General features: G+C 40.3%; 1 protein-coding gene across 1 annotated transcript; it reads left to right on the top strand.

Annotated features, from left to right (window-relative positions):
• The first annotated feature begins 2267 nt into the window (after nt 1-2267).
• Nucleotides 2268-9192, top strand: LOC118227278 (ras-related and estrogen-regulated growth inhibitor-like protein). Its single transcript, XM_035417503.1, has 5 exons — nt 2268-2886; nt 3953-4009; nt 4780-4853; nt 5530-5678; nt 6934-9192. The coding sequence occupies exons 1-5, from the start codon at nt 2835-2837 to the stop codon at nt 7217-7219; spliced, it is 618 nt and encodes a 205-aa protein (XP_035273394.1). The 5' UTR covers nt 2268-2834; the 3' UTR covers nt 7220-9192.
• Nucleotides 9193-14098: the final 4906 nt, after the last annotated feature.

The raw sequence follows: 14098 nt of genomic DNA, 5'->3' as shown, positions 1-14098 counted from the left end.
CTGCGCGGTCCGTTAGCTGAGCCGCGCCGTCACTGACCCAGAGGGCTGCCCTTCTCGGCTCGGGCAGACCGCAGGTGCTTGGTTTACCCGAGCAGTTGCTCTTACATGACAACGCATCATTAATCCATCCCTCACTGATGCGATGCTGTGGCAAACCTCTGAACCGACTTGTGAAGCTGAGACTGAACGTGTTAGAGTGATGGGAAACCCAACAGCAACTACAGAGAGATTTTCACAAATCTTTTTCAGTTGATACAGAAAGCTAAAGGAGGCTAAGTTCCTCCATGTCACCGTTTTGTGACGTCAGATGCTGAATTGCCGCTCTGTAATAACAGTACTAGCCTGGCCTCAGTGCTGTTTAGTTGAAAATGCCTTAAGAGTTTTGTCTTTGTATCCCTTTTTGCTCTGCATTCACACAGAACTCTCCTGTGAGCTGAAGGTCCTTGAGAAAAATCCTGCTAACCTAATTAGTATCACATGCATTCACAGGTACAGTACAGATTCCAGTCACAGAAATTCAATGTTACAAGGTTCAAACACACTTTTTGGTGTTCCTACATGTGTAATCCCATAAGAACACACAATATGTACACATCCAGTGTACACTGTTATGTATGACATGCATTGCAGCAGTGAAACACAAGCCTGGACAATACTGCAATGATGAATTGTTCAGCTGAAGGCAGAGCAGGGCAGAGCACCTCTTCCTTTTAAGCTGCAACACTTTTAATATGCGGATCCGAAAGGCCTCTCTGTTCCACAGATACCTCATATATTCTCCCTCACCAGTAATATTACAACAAAGTTAGGGTGGAACGTCAGAGCTGTATTGAGAGAATGTTATTTATTAGCTGCCTGAAGGAAGTATACTGTATATCACTATGGAGAGGCTGGTCTCACCTCGGTGTTGCTTTCAAAGATGTAGGAGTCATTTTCTGCTTGACAAGGCTCAACTGGAGGGTTATTAACACAGAATTATCCCCTCTGCTGGGTGCTGAATTACTCTGTCAAGAGGATGTTCTTTTTTCACAACGTTCCAATCAGATGATCATATTCATTCAGAATTCATATGGGCGTCTAAGTTTTATCTAACGCCAGTTGACAAGTATCTCAGTGATATAAATGTGCATCTTTTTACAAATCGTTTCAGTTCTGGAAGGATGTTTTGCAAAAGACATTTGTCTGCAACATTTTTATGTGATGTGCAAAATGAATTATGCATAAGAAAAAAAAATGTTGTTAAACATTTCTAGAGTCACTGTTTAAATTTCAGGAAGTTTAACCAGTGAGGACATGTTGTTACAGTATGTTACCTGACTTCCTGGCTTACATGTATTAAACAAGGTGAGTTCATTCCACCCGAATAGTGTTTTTTCACAGCGTAGGCAGATAGCAGCTCGCTGCATATTTTTATGCTGGGGAACATTTTGCGGCTTTGTTCTTAAAAGGGGTCAGTGCCTGTTCAGTTAAGTGCAAAGTAGTGACACATAGCAGGCTAATAGCAGCCCAGATCGCTGAGCTCCTCAGAAACAATCCAAAAAAGTAGAGGAAAAGTAATCAGGGTGGAGGAAACACAGAAGTCTCTTTGACTGGTGAAACAGCCCGTGAAATTGAAGTGTGTATGATTGAATAAGTGTGTATAGTTTTTGCTGTGGGGAAAAGGGATTGTTCGGCTTCTCTTTTGTATGAACTGACCCCTGCTGTAGAAGTATTTTGGGAATATTCTAGTAATCAGTGTTTTTATAGTTGGGGCCTGTGTGTGTCATGCTTGGTATTAGGAATATATCACAACATTTCCTATCACACTTTTTTTTTCACTGTTACATTTTATCATTTGAATCCCCAGTTTCACCTATTTGGAATGCCCAATCACAGGCACAAGTCTATCTATTTGGGAGGGTTTTGCCAGCAAGTACATGCACCCTCCTAAATGTGAGTCACCAGTTGCCATTCCTGATTCCACCATTCAGCAGCTATTGCAACTGGCAGACCATGCACTACTTTTGCAATAGGGTCAGGCATATTGTAGCCACCCAATCCACCAGAGCAGTCACTGGTCATTGAGGTCGGGAATAAGTTCCTGACTGAAAACCTCCCTCCCTACGGGTAATTATTTACAGGCCGGGCCAGAGTCAGAACCTGGCATGTTCATGATTTGTTTCCAGACTGTGGGGTGCCCAGCATTGCATTTTTTTTTGTTAAGAGTTACCAAAGATACAGGTGACAGTGAGTATCAAAGAGGAGGGTCTCAGAAGCTTTATCCTTCCCCACCAGGTGGGAGTTAATGGTTACAAACAGACCACTGCAATCAGTGGTTGTCTTTCATGTGAAGGCACGCAAAAAGAAAGGAAGAAATGATGAAAACATGGATGCAATACAGAAACGAATGAAAAATCTGAGGACAAATATTTGTTTCCTGAAACAGCTCAGGGGCATGCTTAACAAAACAGGGAAAACTACGCAAAAATAACGAGATTTAAAATAAGAGAGTTCTGGCTCAGTGAGAGATCACTGAGGGAAAAGCAGTGCATTTCACTCGCAGCAAACCCCAAAGTCAACAAAAACAGCCAGAGACAGAAGAAAAGCTAAGGGCTTTCATTGACACTGACCTTTGAGTAACCCAGTTTGGAGCTTTCCATGTCCGGTGGGAGGGGAGACAGTGTGTCTGTGTGTGTGTGTGTGTGAGAGAGAGTGTGGGTTCTTATTTTTTCCCCTCAGAGAGATCTCTTGTAACAGATCGGAGAGAGCAGAGCGCTGAGGCACGACACCGCGTCTCGCAGGGCAGCGAGGCTCGCGGCTGGTTCCCCCCGAGGAGCGGCTCGCCGTCCGCAGGCATGAACGACATCAAGCTGGCCCTGCTGGGCAGCGAGGGAGCGGGAAAGTCAGGTGAGGGAGGCGCAGGCGCCGCTGCTTCTGTTCCAGCTGCTGCGGGAACCCCATCGCGTGCACTGCGGGACGGCTCTGCCCATGCGAGGGTGTGTGTGTGTGTGTGTGTGTGTGTGTTAAAGATAACATTTTATTATCCTCTCCACTTCGCCGTGACATTGTGGTTGAGATGAAGACGGTGCCTCAGCATTGCAATGGTGTTGTGAAAACATGTTTTATGTTAGCACCAGGTGTGCAGTAACAGCTTTTTTTTTTTTTTAAACCCTTTCTCCATGTAACCTAACTTAACTGTTCCTTACCTGAGTGTGCTTGTTTGCTGTGCTGTGGGAGGATGGGACAGTGTAACTCTTGTGAGGGTTTTACTGGCAGTGTGCGTACAAGATGAACGTTCTTTGTTTTCGAAAATGAATTTTGCATGAAAAATGTGGAGTCTTCATGAGACACAGCTTAATCCTGAGGAGAAATGAAGATGGATGATGGGGGCACCAGGCTGATTTATAAAGTAAGCCCTTCTCTGAGAAAGCAGATGGGGAATGTGCGGTTTTTTGTCTTTACAGTGCAGAGATGTTTTACCCCTCAGGGCTGGCTAACTGAGAGCTCTTAAATAGAAATTAATTACCCCGGATCCCTCAAGAGCACAGATTATGAAGTGCTGGAATGTTTTAAGTCAAGTGGCGACTGGAGTTTGACTGGAGAGGGTAAATCAGCGGGACCAAATTTGTTTAGGAGCATCTGGCACTGAGGTCATGCTTTAAAGCACGGCAGGGGGCCAAAATACAGGCGTTTTACCCAGTGAGCTTACTGAAACCATCCCTCTCTCTACGGTAATGCTCGACAATGCACGATTCACATATTTCTTACACACACAAACAGGAACAAAAATTTTAAAAAGCTACAAAGCAGCTTTTTAGACTCCACAGAGTCAATGTTTCAGATACTCCTTGTCCCTAGTGGAGTCCTTCATCCCCCGATTCATGAATCCATTTTCACCATCGTTTGAGTCCCTTTTTTTCCAACTCTTCAGAAGATGGTGTTATTCACTTTCCTATTTTTCCCTCTCATCCAGCGGTCTTAGTGCGGTTCCTGACCAAGCGGTTCATTGGAGAGTACGCCTCCAATTCCAGTGAGTATCTAGGCACCCTTGCTGATATGATCTAACATTCTTATAAATGTTGCTGTAATTTTGTAGCAGAACCCCAATATACGTAGCTTTTGTTGTAATGTTGTGTTTGTGTGGTGATGAGAGTACTGTTGCAACAAGCTATTCCCTTTGGAATTACATCTGAAACTAAGCACTCAAAAAAGGAAAAAAAAAACAGCACATAAAAAGCACTTTTCTTTTTGGGTCATTCAAAAGCACCAAAATAGTCTTTTTGTTTTTGTATATAATGAAACCAGAGTGTGAGTTGTTTCAATAACATTCCACAGCAAACATGTTATTTTGCAGCCTGAAAAATGACTTGCTGAAGAATATCATGATTGGTGTTTGAAGTCACAGACATGCCAACCCCTTTTCAATATTTACTACCTTTCTAATGGGATGGAAAAATTCTCTGGCTTTAATGTTTTGGTTTACCGAACAGTATAAGGTTTCAATCCTCTGGATAATTGGATAACGGATAATTTTCTGAAATGTATTTGTTTATCTTCTCCAACAGAACAGCTATACCAGGGATTTATCAGGTTAATGGTAATCATTGCTGTGGGCTGTGTGGTCAGAGAGAAGACGAGCATTCATTACATTGTGTTAGCTTGTTCTGCTTTCATGTGATGCCAGTAAACTCGTATTCACAATTAAGTGTTGTGACTTTATTTTTAGATAAGGAGGTCATGTTTGACCTGCCGCACGTGTTTCTCATTACAGGAATAACCTCTGTGAGCATTCTGTTGCAGATTCCTTATACCGTAAAAGGCTCTCAATCGAAGGCAGGCAGTTGAACCTGGAGGTCTTTGATCCATGTTCTCAGGTGTGTATTTTCGTCCTCTGGAAGTTTCCTGTTAAGGCCAGTTTACAGTTAGGCGATGTGTGATCGTTGCCACCGGCGATTATCACTTTTTATTGCCGATTGCAACGTCTTTTAGTTTACACTAGAGAGACGGACAATTAGTCATTGTCCCTATCATCGTTGTAGCCATCACTGTGACTTAAATTGTATTTAACTTCGACCTCATTGCTGACTCAGTGTCATGACAATATTATTATAGAATGTTCTCATCTCCTGAAATTATCTTTAGTGAAGTGTAAAGTCATCAACCAGCCTAACCTTAAAACAAATTAAATAGAAGACCACCATTAATTGGAATGCCAAGGAATAGCAAAAACCGCTTCTGATTTTCATTTTTCCAATGACCAGTAAGGATTAATTAGATGTTTACTTATGAAGATAATACATAGAGGTACATTAAAACATTCAGTGTTAAAAGTATAAATGGACAAAAAAGTGGCGTGTATATTTTAACAAATTTAAAGCAAGGACTGTAATCAGAAACCCCACAGGGTGGCATATGATTGGCTGGAACATCACACAGGGAGGGAGGGTTTCTGTTAGCAGCGATGCCTGTGTTACTCAGCTCGTGGACTGCAGACTGAAAGTGGCAGAAAGTGCGGATCTTTTGACACTGATGCTCCTGATACCCCAACAGGGTGCAGAGAGCAGGTGCATTCTGGAGGAGCCAGTGAAGTGGGCAGATGGCTTCATCGTGGTGTACAACATCAGCGACCGCTCCTCATTCTTCAGCGCCCAAAATATCCTGTGTCAGATCAGGGAGGCGCGTGCGGAGAGCTGCAAGGGGTGAGTGTCTTTCCTGTGACCCCCTCCCTAACACTGAAACAACATATCTGTCACCAACCATGAATGTGCACACAGGGTATACTCTGACAGAATGTCACAAAAACATTACAGAGAGCATAGTGGGAAGTTAAGTTCTGGAAAAGTTAGGTACCCTGATATTCCACCTCCCATATGCCCCTTTTCTGCTGAACACACCCCAGCTTTTGATGAATGAATGAGTAGCACTATGAGCTGACCCCAGTAGTTTGGTTCTTGGCTATGCACACCACCAGCCGCAGAGGCAAACTCGGAATGCCCCATTTAACACATTAAAAATGGCTTTGTGGGGACAAAGGAAATAGCACACAAGATCAAATGAATGTAGAGCCAGCTGACTGTGATGGAAACACTGCCTTATAGGCTTTAATAAACAGATTTGCAGGACTTGGAACCTCTGGGCTCACTTAAGTTAATTATGTGATTAAACGAATTCTTCTGCTCAATTGAACCAGCTTGTATCCAATTTTCTCCCACCAATTAATTAAAATATGATAAAATGTTAGCACAACTTGGGTTTTGCAGGACATTTATTACATGAAAGTAATTTGGAGACAATGCGTAGTGGTACAACTGGAGCTAATTACTGCTCTCTAAATGGAATCACATGGGTGGCCAAGCCTTACTCCTGTCTTGCAGTTTCTTTCAAACTTGGTTCCTATTAGAGTTAAATCTGACACTCTGCAAGAAAAGACATAAAGCAACCGCTCACGCTGTGGTTTTTCAGATTTTACAGTCTTACTTCTCCGCTCAATCAAAGCTGTTTTTGGATCACACAAAATTAGTCTTTTTATTTCTGCCAAATAAAAAAAAAAGTAAAGAAATGTTGACAGCTTCCAAACTGGATTACAGTAATTGCAAAATATCCTCCACCCAGAGAAGTCTCGTGCTGCAATGCTGAAATTCTCTCCTTGTGCTCTAAAACTCTGAAAGAGAAGTATGCTTGTTCATCAGAAATTATCTTAGCAGAGTTAATGGAAGGTGGGCGATTTCAAATTTATATTTAAAAAGCAGTTACCCTCCATCAAATTTATGTGGAAAATTGTCTTTGGGATGCCACATCAGTTAAAAGGAATGCACATTAATGAGCATTACGATGAAATAAAGTAGACTGAGGAAAATATTACAAATTCACATCAGCAGTAAAACACAGCTGAAATAAAGTGTGATTACTGAGTTAATATGGATATGAATTGAATTTATTGGACATCTGGTGCAGGGAAACAGACGTACCCGTATACCTGGTGGGAAACAAGCAGGACCTCTGCCACGCCCGGCAGGTGTGTGAGGAAGAGGCCCGCTCCGTGGCCCAGGAGCACCGGTGCCTCTTCCAGGAGGTGTCGGCAGCGGAGGACTATCAGGAGATCGCAAACCTCTTCACCAAGCTCATCCGTCAGGTGATGGAGCACCTGAAACTCCGGGCCGATCGGCGCCGCTACAGCGGCTCCAAGTCCATGGCCAAGCTCATCAACAACGTCTTCGGCAAGAGGAGGAAGTCCGTCTGAGAGCAGTGTGGAAATCGGCACTGCGCCCCCTGGTGGATAGTGGCACTTCCAGATAGAGGCCTCTTGTGACCAGAACACTCCAGTGGAAATCGAATGCCTTAAAACTCAAGGAGAAAGACATTCTTGGATAGCTGGAATGGAAGACCCTGGACAATTCATAGTTCAGTGAGGTCTGCAGAGCTGTGTGGAGTAACTACACATCACAGACATATCACTCTTAAGACAAATTGCTGAGAGCATTGTATTATTCTGTGTTTTCTCAAATAATAACTGACCTTCTCATTTTTATATTCATACATTAAGCTTTTTTTTAGTGTACTTTAATTGTTCATCTCACATAATATGTCAATTATAATTGAAATATCTTTGCTATGTTAATGATGTGTTGAAGAAGTATGTTTCCATTTTATATTATCAATATTTGCTAAAATGAATGCCTTAAACAAAGTAATGCCATTCAACTTCTGTACAATTGCAGAGCTTGATGGTGTCATTGAATGACCCCATTGTATGTGAAATTAAAAAGAAACAAAAACCCTTGGAACTGTCTGAACAAGCACACAGAAGGCTGGTATTCAGACAAACATTTGAACTCCTTCAAAAAGAATAATAATAATACATCCAAAATTCTTCTTTGTTAACCCAAGTGAAAGCAGAAAGTCCAGGGAAATGTTTCAGTCCCTCTCCACTCAATAGAGTAATGAGGTGGGATTTGTGGGTAAATTACTGAAAACTGCACATTAATCTTCAAGTATATCTCTGTACAGAATCTGCCATGGCATCCTATGTTGTAACTTTAGGTAAAACCAAATTTCTGTTTGGAATTCTGTTATGGAATTCCCCATATCACTATAAAGGAACACTTTTACAGTGGGCCTTTTTGTTGCATGTATATATAATTGCAGAGATATAATCTATAATTGCAGTTTCACAATGGGGAAGTTTCCCATATTAGTGCATTGGCTCTTAACTTTCTACAAACAGTACTGCCATTGTACTTTACACTGGGATCATACAAACATTCCCTTTATAAACAAACATTGATCATTTTTTTGGTAAATTATATTGAGATAACTATGCATGGTGCCTTACTCACATTGTAAAATTAAAGTGCTAAATTCTTCATCAGAGCTATCCTCACTATGACTTTTTTAATTTTTTTTGCTTAATTTCTGAACTAGATGATCTTTGGAAACATGAGAAGAAATTCACACGAATGAGTGAATCACATTTGTGTGGATTTCTATTTTTATCTGCTGGTATCAGCTTGGGTCAATGAGAGAACAGGGTTGTAATCCTATTACACAATGTAACAGGCCTCGCCAGTGCTCAGTAAACATATAACCTGAGGATGGATGACTGTGTTCTTTTAAAAAAGAAAGCCCTATTCTTTTTTTCACAGTCACCTTCAGAAAGGCTCATGAGGGGCTTAGTCAGTAAAAGATGCTCACCACAAGTGCAGGCTTAGCCTTAGTGTCGCAGGTTCAAGCCGTGACCTCAGCTACATCATTAGCCAACTGTGACCTTGAGAACACAATGGTGGGGTGCATTTAATTTTTACCTGTCTGGAGTATGATTGCCTGGAGTTCCAGTGCCTACCACAACATTAGCTCCCCTCTACAACACTCTGAGCCCCCACAGGCGACCAGCCGTCACCAGTGAGTGCTGACGACAGTGTTGTGCTCAACACACCGATGAGCTTCGGATCTAAATCAGTGGCTCTGTGTCTTTACATTGCCTGATACAATTAGGGCATCTGTTATATGTTATATCATGCCATTGGAGTGAGATCAGTGGTTTCCCTTGTCAATTATGTAGGCAAATGCATAGAATACTCTGTAAATTAGTATGACTGGTCTCAAATGTCTGGAAGGTTGTGATTTAAGGGAAGAAACAAAATACTTCAGAAAGAGATGTGATCCTCTTAGTTATTGTGTAGAACTTAATGAGACTTGAATAAATCAAAGATCAATTTTTGTTTGTGTGTGTGGGGGGGAGGGGGCGTTGGCATGATATATGCTAAAAACTGAGATTATTTACACTCAGTGAATCCACACCTGAGACACATGATAACAAATATACATGCATGTATACTCTGTAGTTGCTATTTTCACAGAGCAATCTTTATGTCCTTTCTGTACTGTCTGCAACATTATCTTCCATTGTTGCTGACAGTACTGTAATTATAAGCACTGCCACACAAGGACAACTTGATATCAACAGAATATATCGAGTATCAATATACTTGGAGGGGGTATCTGACCTCAAGTGCTCTTGGATAGCATTTTGAATCCCTTAAAAAAAACCCATAGAACTCCAAATTCCCTTAATCCTGCTGCATTTGACCATATAAATGTACATTAGGACTCATCTTTTTGAAGTTATTTCTTTTCCTCCAGGCAGAATTATTGCTTAATGTAATTTTCTAAATCCATATAGCAAGATGAAAAAATGGGGAAATATGTCCTTCTGAGCTTGCCAGCCCACATAACCTGGAATCCTTTGGAAATTGCATTTTATACCACAGTGCGTATGGTCTTGGAGGTGGTCCAGGGAATGTGCTTTGCAAACTGTTACCGCCATGTCCAGGGATCTTGGCCTCTCGGGGATGAATTGAAGCTGGCCCAGTGCGTGGGTGAAGCCAGGTCCTTTCCAGCAGCGTGCTGTTAGCTGAAATTTCATCTTGGGTGCCACCGTGTTTTTCTAAGTATTTAAAGAAGTGTTCTCGCTCCCCCTATCTGTTAAAAAATAAAACTAGAGCAGAACAAAATGTTCTGGAACAAGTAGATCTGGTTATTGGTATAATTCTTTTTTTTTTCCTTTTCTTTTTAGTTCCATGGAATTTTCACATTTATAAAGTGATTGAAGACAGAGCTTTCCACTGGCGTCCAGCCTGTATCAATGAAAAATAAAGCACCAGTGTTGACACAAGCAGCTTTATAGATGAAACCTCCTGGGTTGAAATACCAAAGTATTGATGCTACTTGACACAGAAATCTATAATGTTACTATTTTTATGGCATATATTTAACTGACATGATAACACCGAAAACTTCAGTAACATTTTTCTTTTTTTAGTTTCTATGGCTTTGATTGGGGGTTGTTTTTTTTAACCTCGTGCCATCATGAGGTTCTTACTTTTCACTTACAAATTTACTCACAGCATATCTTGACCAGTGACTTTATGACTAACTGTAATAATGTGGATGGTATGAATGACAGAGTCCACCATTGGGTAATAAGTGCATGTTCCTTTAATTACCATAGTTTAAGTGTGGGTGTACAATTTCTTGAAGGGATCAGCTTGCTGTGTATTATCTGAATTATTTTTTTTTTTAAATAAAATGTTCCATCCAATTTCATGCATCAGTTGTAACTATCATAGCAAAAAATTATTCAACCAGATTTGAAGAGAATTGTGCAACTGACCACTAGATGGAGACATAATCACAATCCTGTCCTGGAGACAAATGAAAATCGAACCACATACAGTAAGCTTGCTTCAAATGTATCAGTCCTGTTAATTCCATCATTTCCTCCATCGCCTTCACCTTTCGTGCCCTGTGATCTCAATATCATCTGTCACAGAGTACCTAATTCTCTTCGGTCATCTCTGAAACAGCTTACTTGCCTACTATTGAGTATACAATTTGTATGCAACTTGCTTACTCAGTAGCAGGGAATTAAGCGGTTTTGGGCGTGGCCTTTGACATACTTGAATCTTTGTGCAAGGGATCAAGGGAAAATGTAAAACTGGTTTCTAGTTCACAGGTAGGCAAACATCAGTGCTTTTCACGTTTGCATCCAGAATAAAAGCGATCCACTGTGTTTAACTTTAGCAATGAGACACTTAAACATTAGATCAGTATTAAAGATTTCAGGTCTGCGATGAGGTCATGGAGGGTTTGATTCACTCAACCCTACCAGCACCGGTTCAGTTAGAAGCCAATACCAGCTGTTTTCTGTATTCTCTTATAGCACTTTGTCATGTTGACTGTGGTCATTAAAGATCCCAAGCCACACATTAGTATTGCAGAGAGGGAGAACTAGGGGTTCTTTGCTGCTCTGGGTAAAAGCTCATCCTGGCTGTATCAGTCTTTAGATCCTCCAGATTCATTAGCTTTATAAGTCCCTCTCTTTCAAACTCAGCTTATGTGTGGTGAGCATTCTGCCACAAAAGGGCAGAGCGACACCAAATACCTAATACAACAAAGTCATTTTTCAAGAGATGAGGGCGTTTATTTATTTATTTATTTATTGCTTGTATTTCTGTCTGTCTTCATCATGCCATCATGTGCGACTACGGTAATCAAACGGTTATATATTTTTATTGCATGCTTTACTGTCAAATAAACGACATCATAATACTGTATCGATGAATGCATATCAAAATATTTTAATTAAATTACAGACTATAATATAACACGAGTCAGCCGTTTGGCGCTAAATAACCTTGCATATTTTTCTTCATGCTGAACTTGTCGCTGTCCGGCTCCCGTAGTTATGCGCGCAAGTTGGCAACCTCTTCTTTTCATGAGTGAAAACTTTGGAAAGTGGAGTTACTCTTGTCGGACAAGATCCTGAATATGGCCCTTGGACCTTCACGTTCATCCCACATTGTAGACCCAACACACACCATTCACGGTAAACGTATGTTATTAAATTCAATTGTTGGTTTTCTGTTTGCGCTAACAAAATTCATGAAAGCGACCATACCTGTTTCCATAGCAACACTCGCTGAAACGCCGAAAGTAGCTGGACTAGTTGGCTGTCGACACAATTCAAGATTCGTTTTTTATTTCCAAGTTAGCTAACTAGGCGATGTTAAGTGCATGTTTATGTAACTTCCTACAATGTATGAAAAACTGAAGACCGCTGTGGAGGTCCGAGATAACCAAATTCAACTACGGTAACTTGTTAAGCATGTTATTCTAACTTCATAGTAACAAGTTCAAGATGAACTTATCGTTAAGACTACTTTCTTTACCATAACTAGCACACTATCCAGCGTGCTAATGTTAACTAACATTAGGTAGTAGGCTAACGTTATATGTTTTCACATAAAAAATGATGTATTATCATTTTGCTTACCCTTAGCAATTGTTTGGAAATTATATGTCCCATGGATTTGATATGATCACACCTTGTATAACGTGCTCCTTGACTATAACAAGTTAATAACGGGGTTATTTTGTAACAACACGTAGTCTGTTGCTAACTAAAACTGCCCTAAAAGCTATAACCTTTCATTTACCGAGTTGTCCCTGGCTAAAAGTGACGCAATTAAAGTAGAAACCGAATGCAAAGTAAACGTTTGGCGTGAAAGAGGGAAGTATTTATGTCGCTGTGTATTATTCATGATCCCAGTGATGTAGCTAGTCTTATTTTTTGGAAGGGTTATTGAAAGTTAATGTTGATTTAACTTCCAATTAGCCGCAAATGTGAAAATCCATTATAAGCTGATCAATGTAGGATAGCTAGAAACAATGCATCGGGGACCTGCACAAAATTGTAATGTGGATTTTAATCAACTGCGCCTTTATTGCAAATTACTTTTGACAAAATACTTGAAAAGGACCAAGTTTATTTGCAATACACGGAAATAAGCTGGGGGGTTCTACATACAATGTTTTATCTTTCAATGGACATTCGTATGTTTTATTAGTGTAAGTTGTGCCAAAGTTATGCAGTTTTTAATACTTGAAATGAAACTGAATGATTTTGATTATTTTATTCCAATAGGCCGACACAATGTGTGATTATGTAATTAATGACACTTGTTTAGATGAGCTAGTCTTCTGTTGCTGACCTCAAAGTGTTGAAGTCCCTCAAAGTACATTTATTCACTGTGCTTCAAGTTATAGAAAACTGAATGTTTGAAATTTCAATGTGTATTGAAACATCTATTACTATGCAGGTTTCATGCCAGATAATTAGATTTAGCTGGAACAGGTCACAGGAAGTTAATTGCTACTTGTATGAGCTTTAAATAATTATAAGGGATTCAAGCAGCTGTGTATTTCATACAAAATAAATTGTTTCCGTGGCACTTGTAGCCTTAATTTTGGCTCCTGTTGCTACATTAACTTTCTCGATTTAGAATTTAATGTTCTAGTTTCATGGTCTCTGTTAATGACTAATTTAAATGTATTATGTGTTGCAGATGAAGACCGTAGGCATAATGATAACTTATTCCTAAGAAAAATTACCCTGTTAAACAGAAAACCCCAGCTCTTCAGTGCATGTGTCTTTTGAAAACCTAATATTAAAGGGATGAATAATTCTTTCCATTTTTCAGTTCTGTCATTGGGTTCTGATTTGACCTGCGGATAGTAATGCAATTAAATTGTATTCACAAAATGGAAGCTTTGGCACGTATCTATGTGGTTCAGGCCATTGCATTAAAGGATTATAGAAAACAAAAGTAAACATGTAATTAGGGTGTTTTTCAGTGTTGCATGTTTCTCCCTTGGTTGCAATGTAATTGATAAAGTGAAAGTTTAATGTCAGGGAGGAATCACAGAAACCCCAGTCTCTCTGGTAAGTACCTAACAGTTTACCTGAGAGCTTACCTGGCCAGTGGGAGAATCCATAGTGCAGTGAGGTGTAGTTTAAGAGTATGCAGCCGATGATCTGAAAGGGTAATAGTGCAGGACTTATTGAAACAAACCAAGTGGGGTCAGTCACAGTCTCATTAAACCACCTAGTGAATTAGACTTGGCAGCACTGGGTAACATTCTTCACATGTCATTATGTTCATTTCTTTTTATTGTTTACAAACAGGAAGGGCCTCCTTCGCATTTTACTGGCTTAATTTTGTTCTGACAGAATGTTCTGTATCTGATAAATCGCAGGACAGAAAGCACTGCGTGTAATTAT

The sequence above is a fragment of the Anguilla anguilla genome, chromosome 5 (assembly GCF_013347855.1).
Source record: "Anguilla anguilla isolate fAngAng1 chromosome 5, fAngAng1.pri, whole genome shotgun sequence".
In the NCBI taxonomy this organism is placed as follows: domain Eukaryota; kingdom Metazoa; phylum Chordata; class Actinopteri; order Anguilliformes; family Anguillidae; genus Anguilla; species Anguilla anguilla.
Note: the sequence above shows the minus strand (reverse complement) of the source record. Positions and strands in the feature narration are given on the sequence as shown.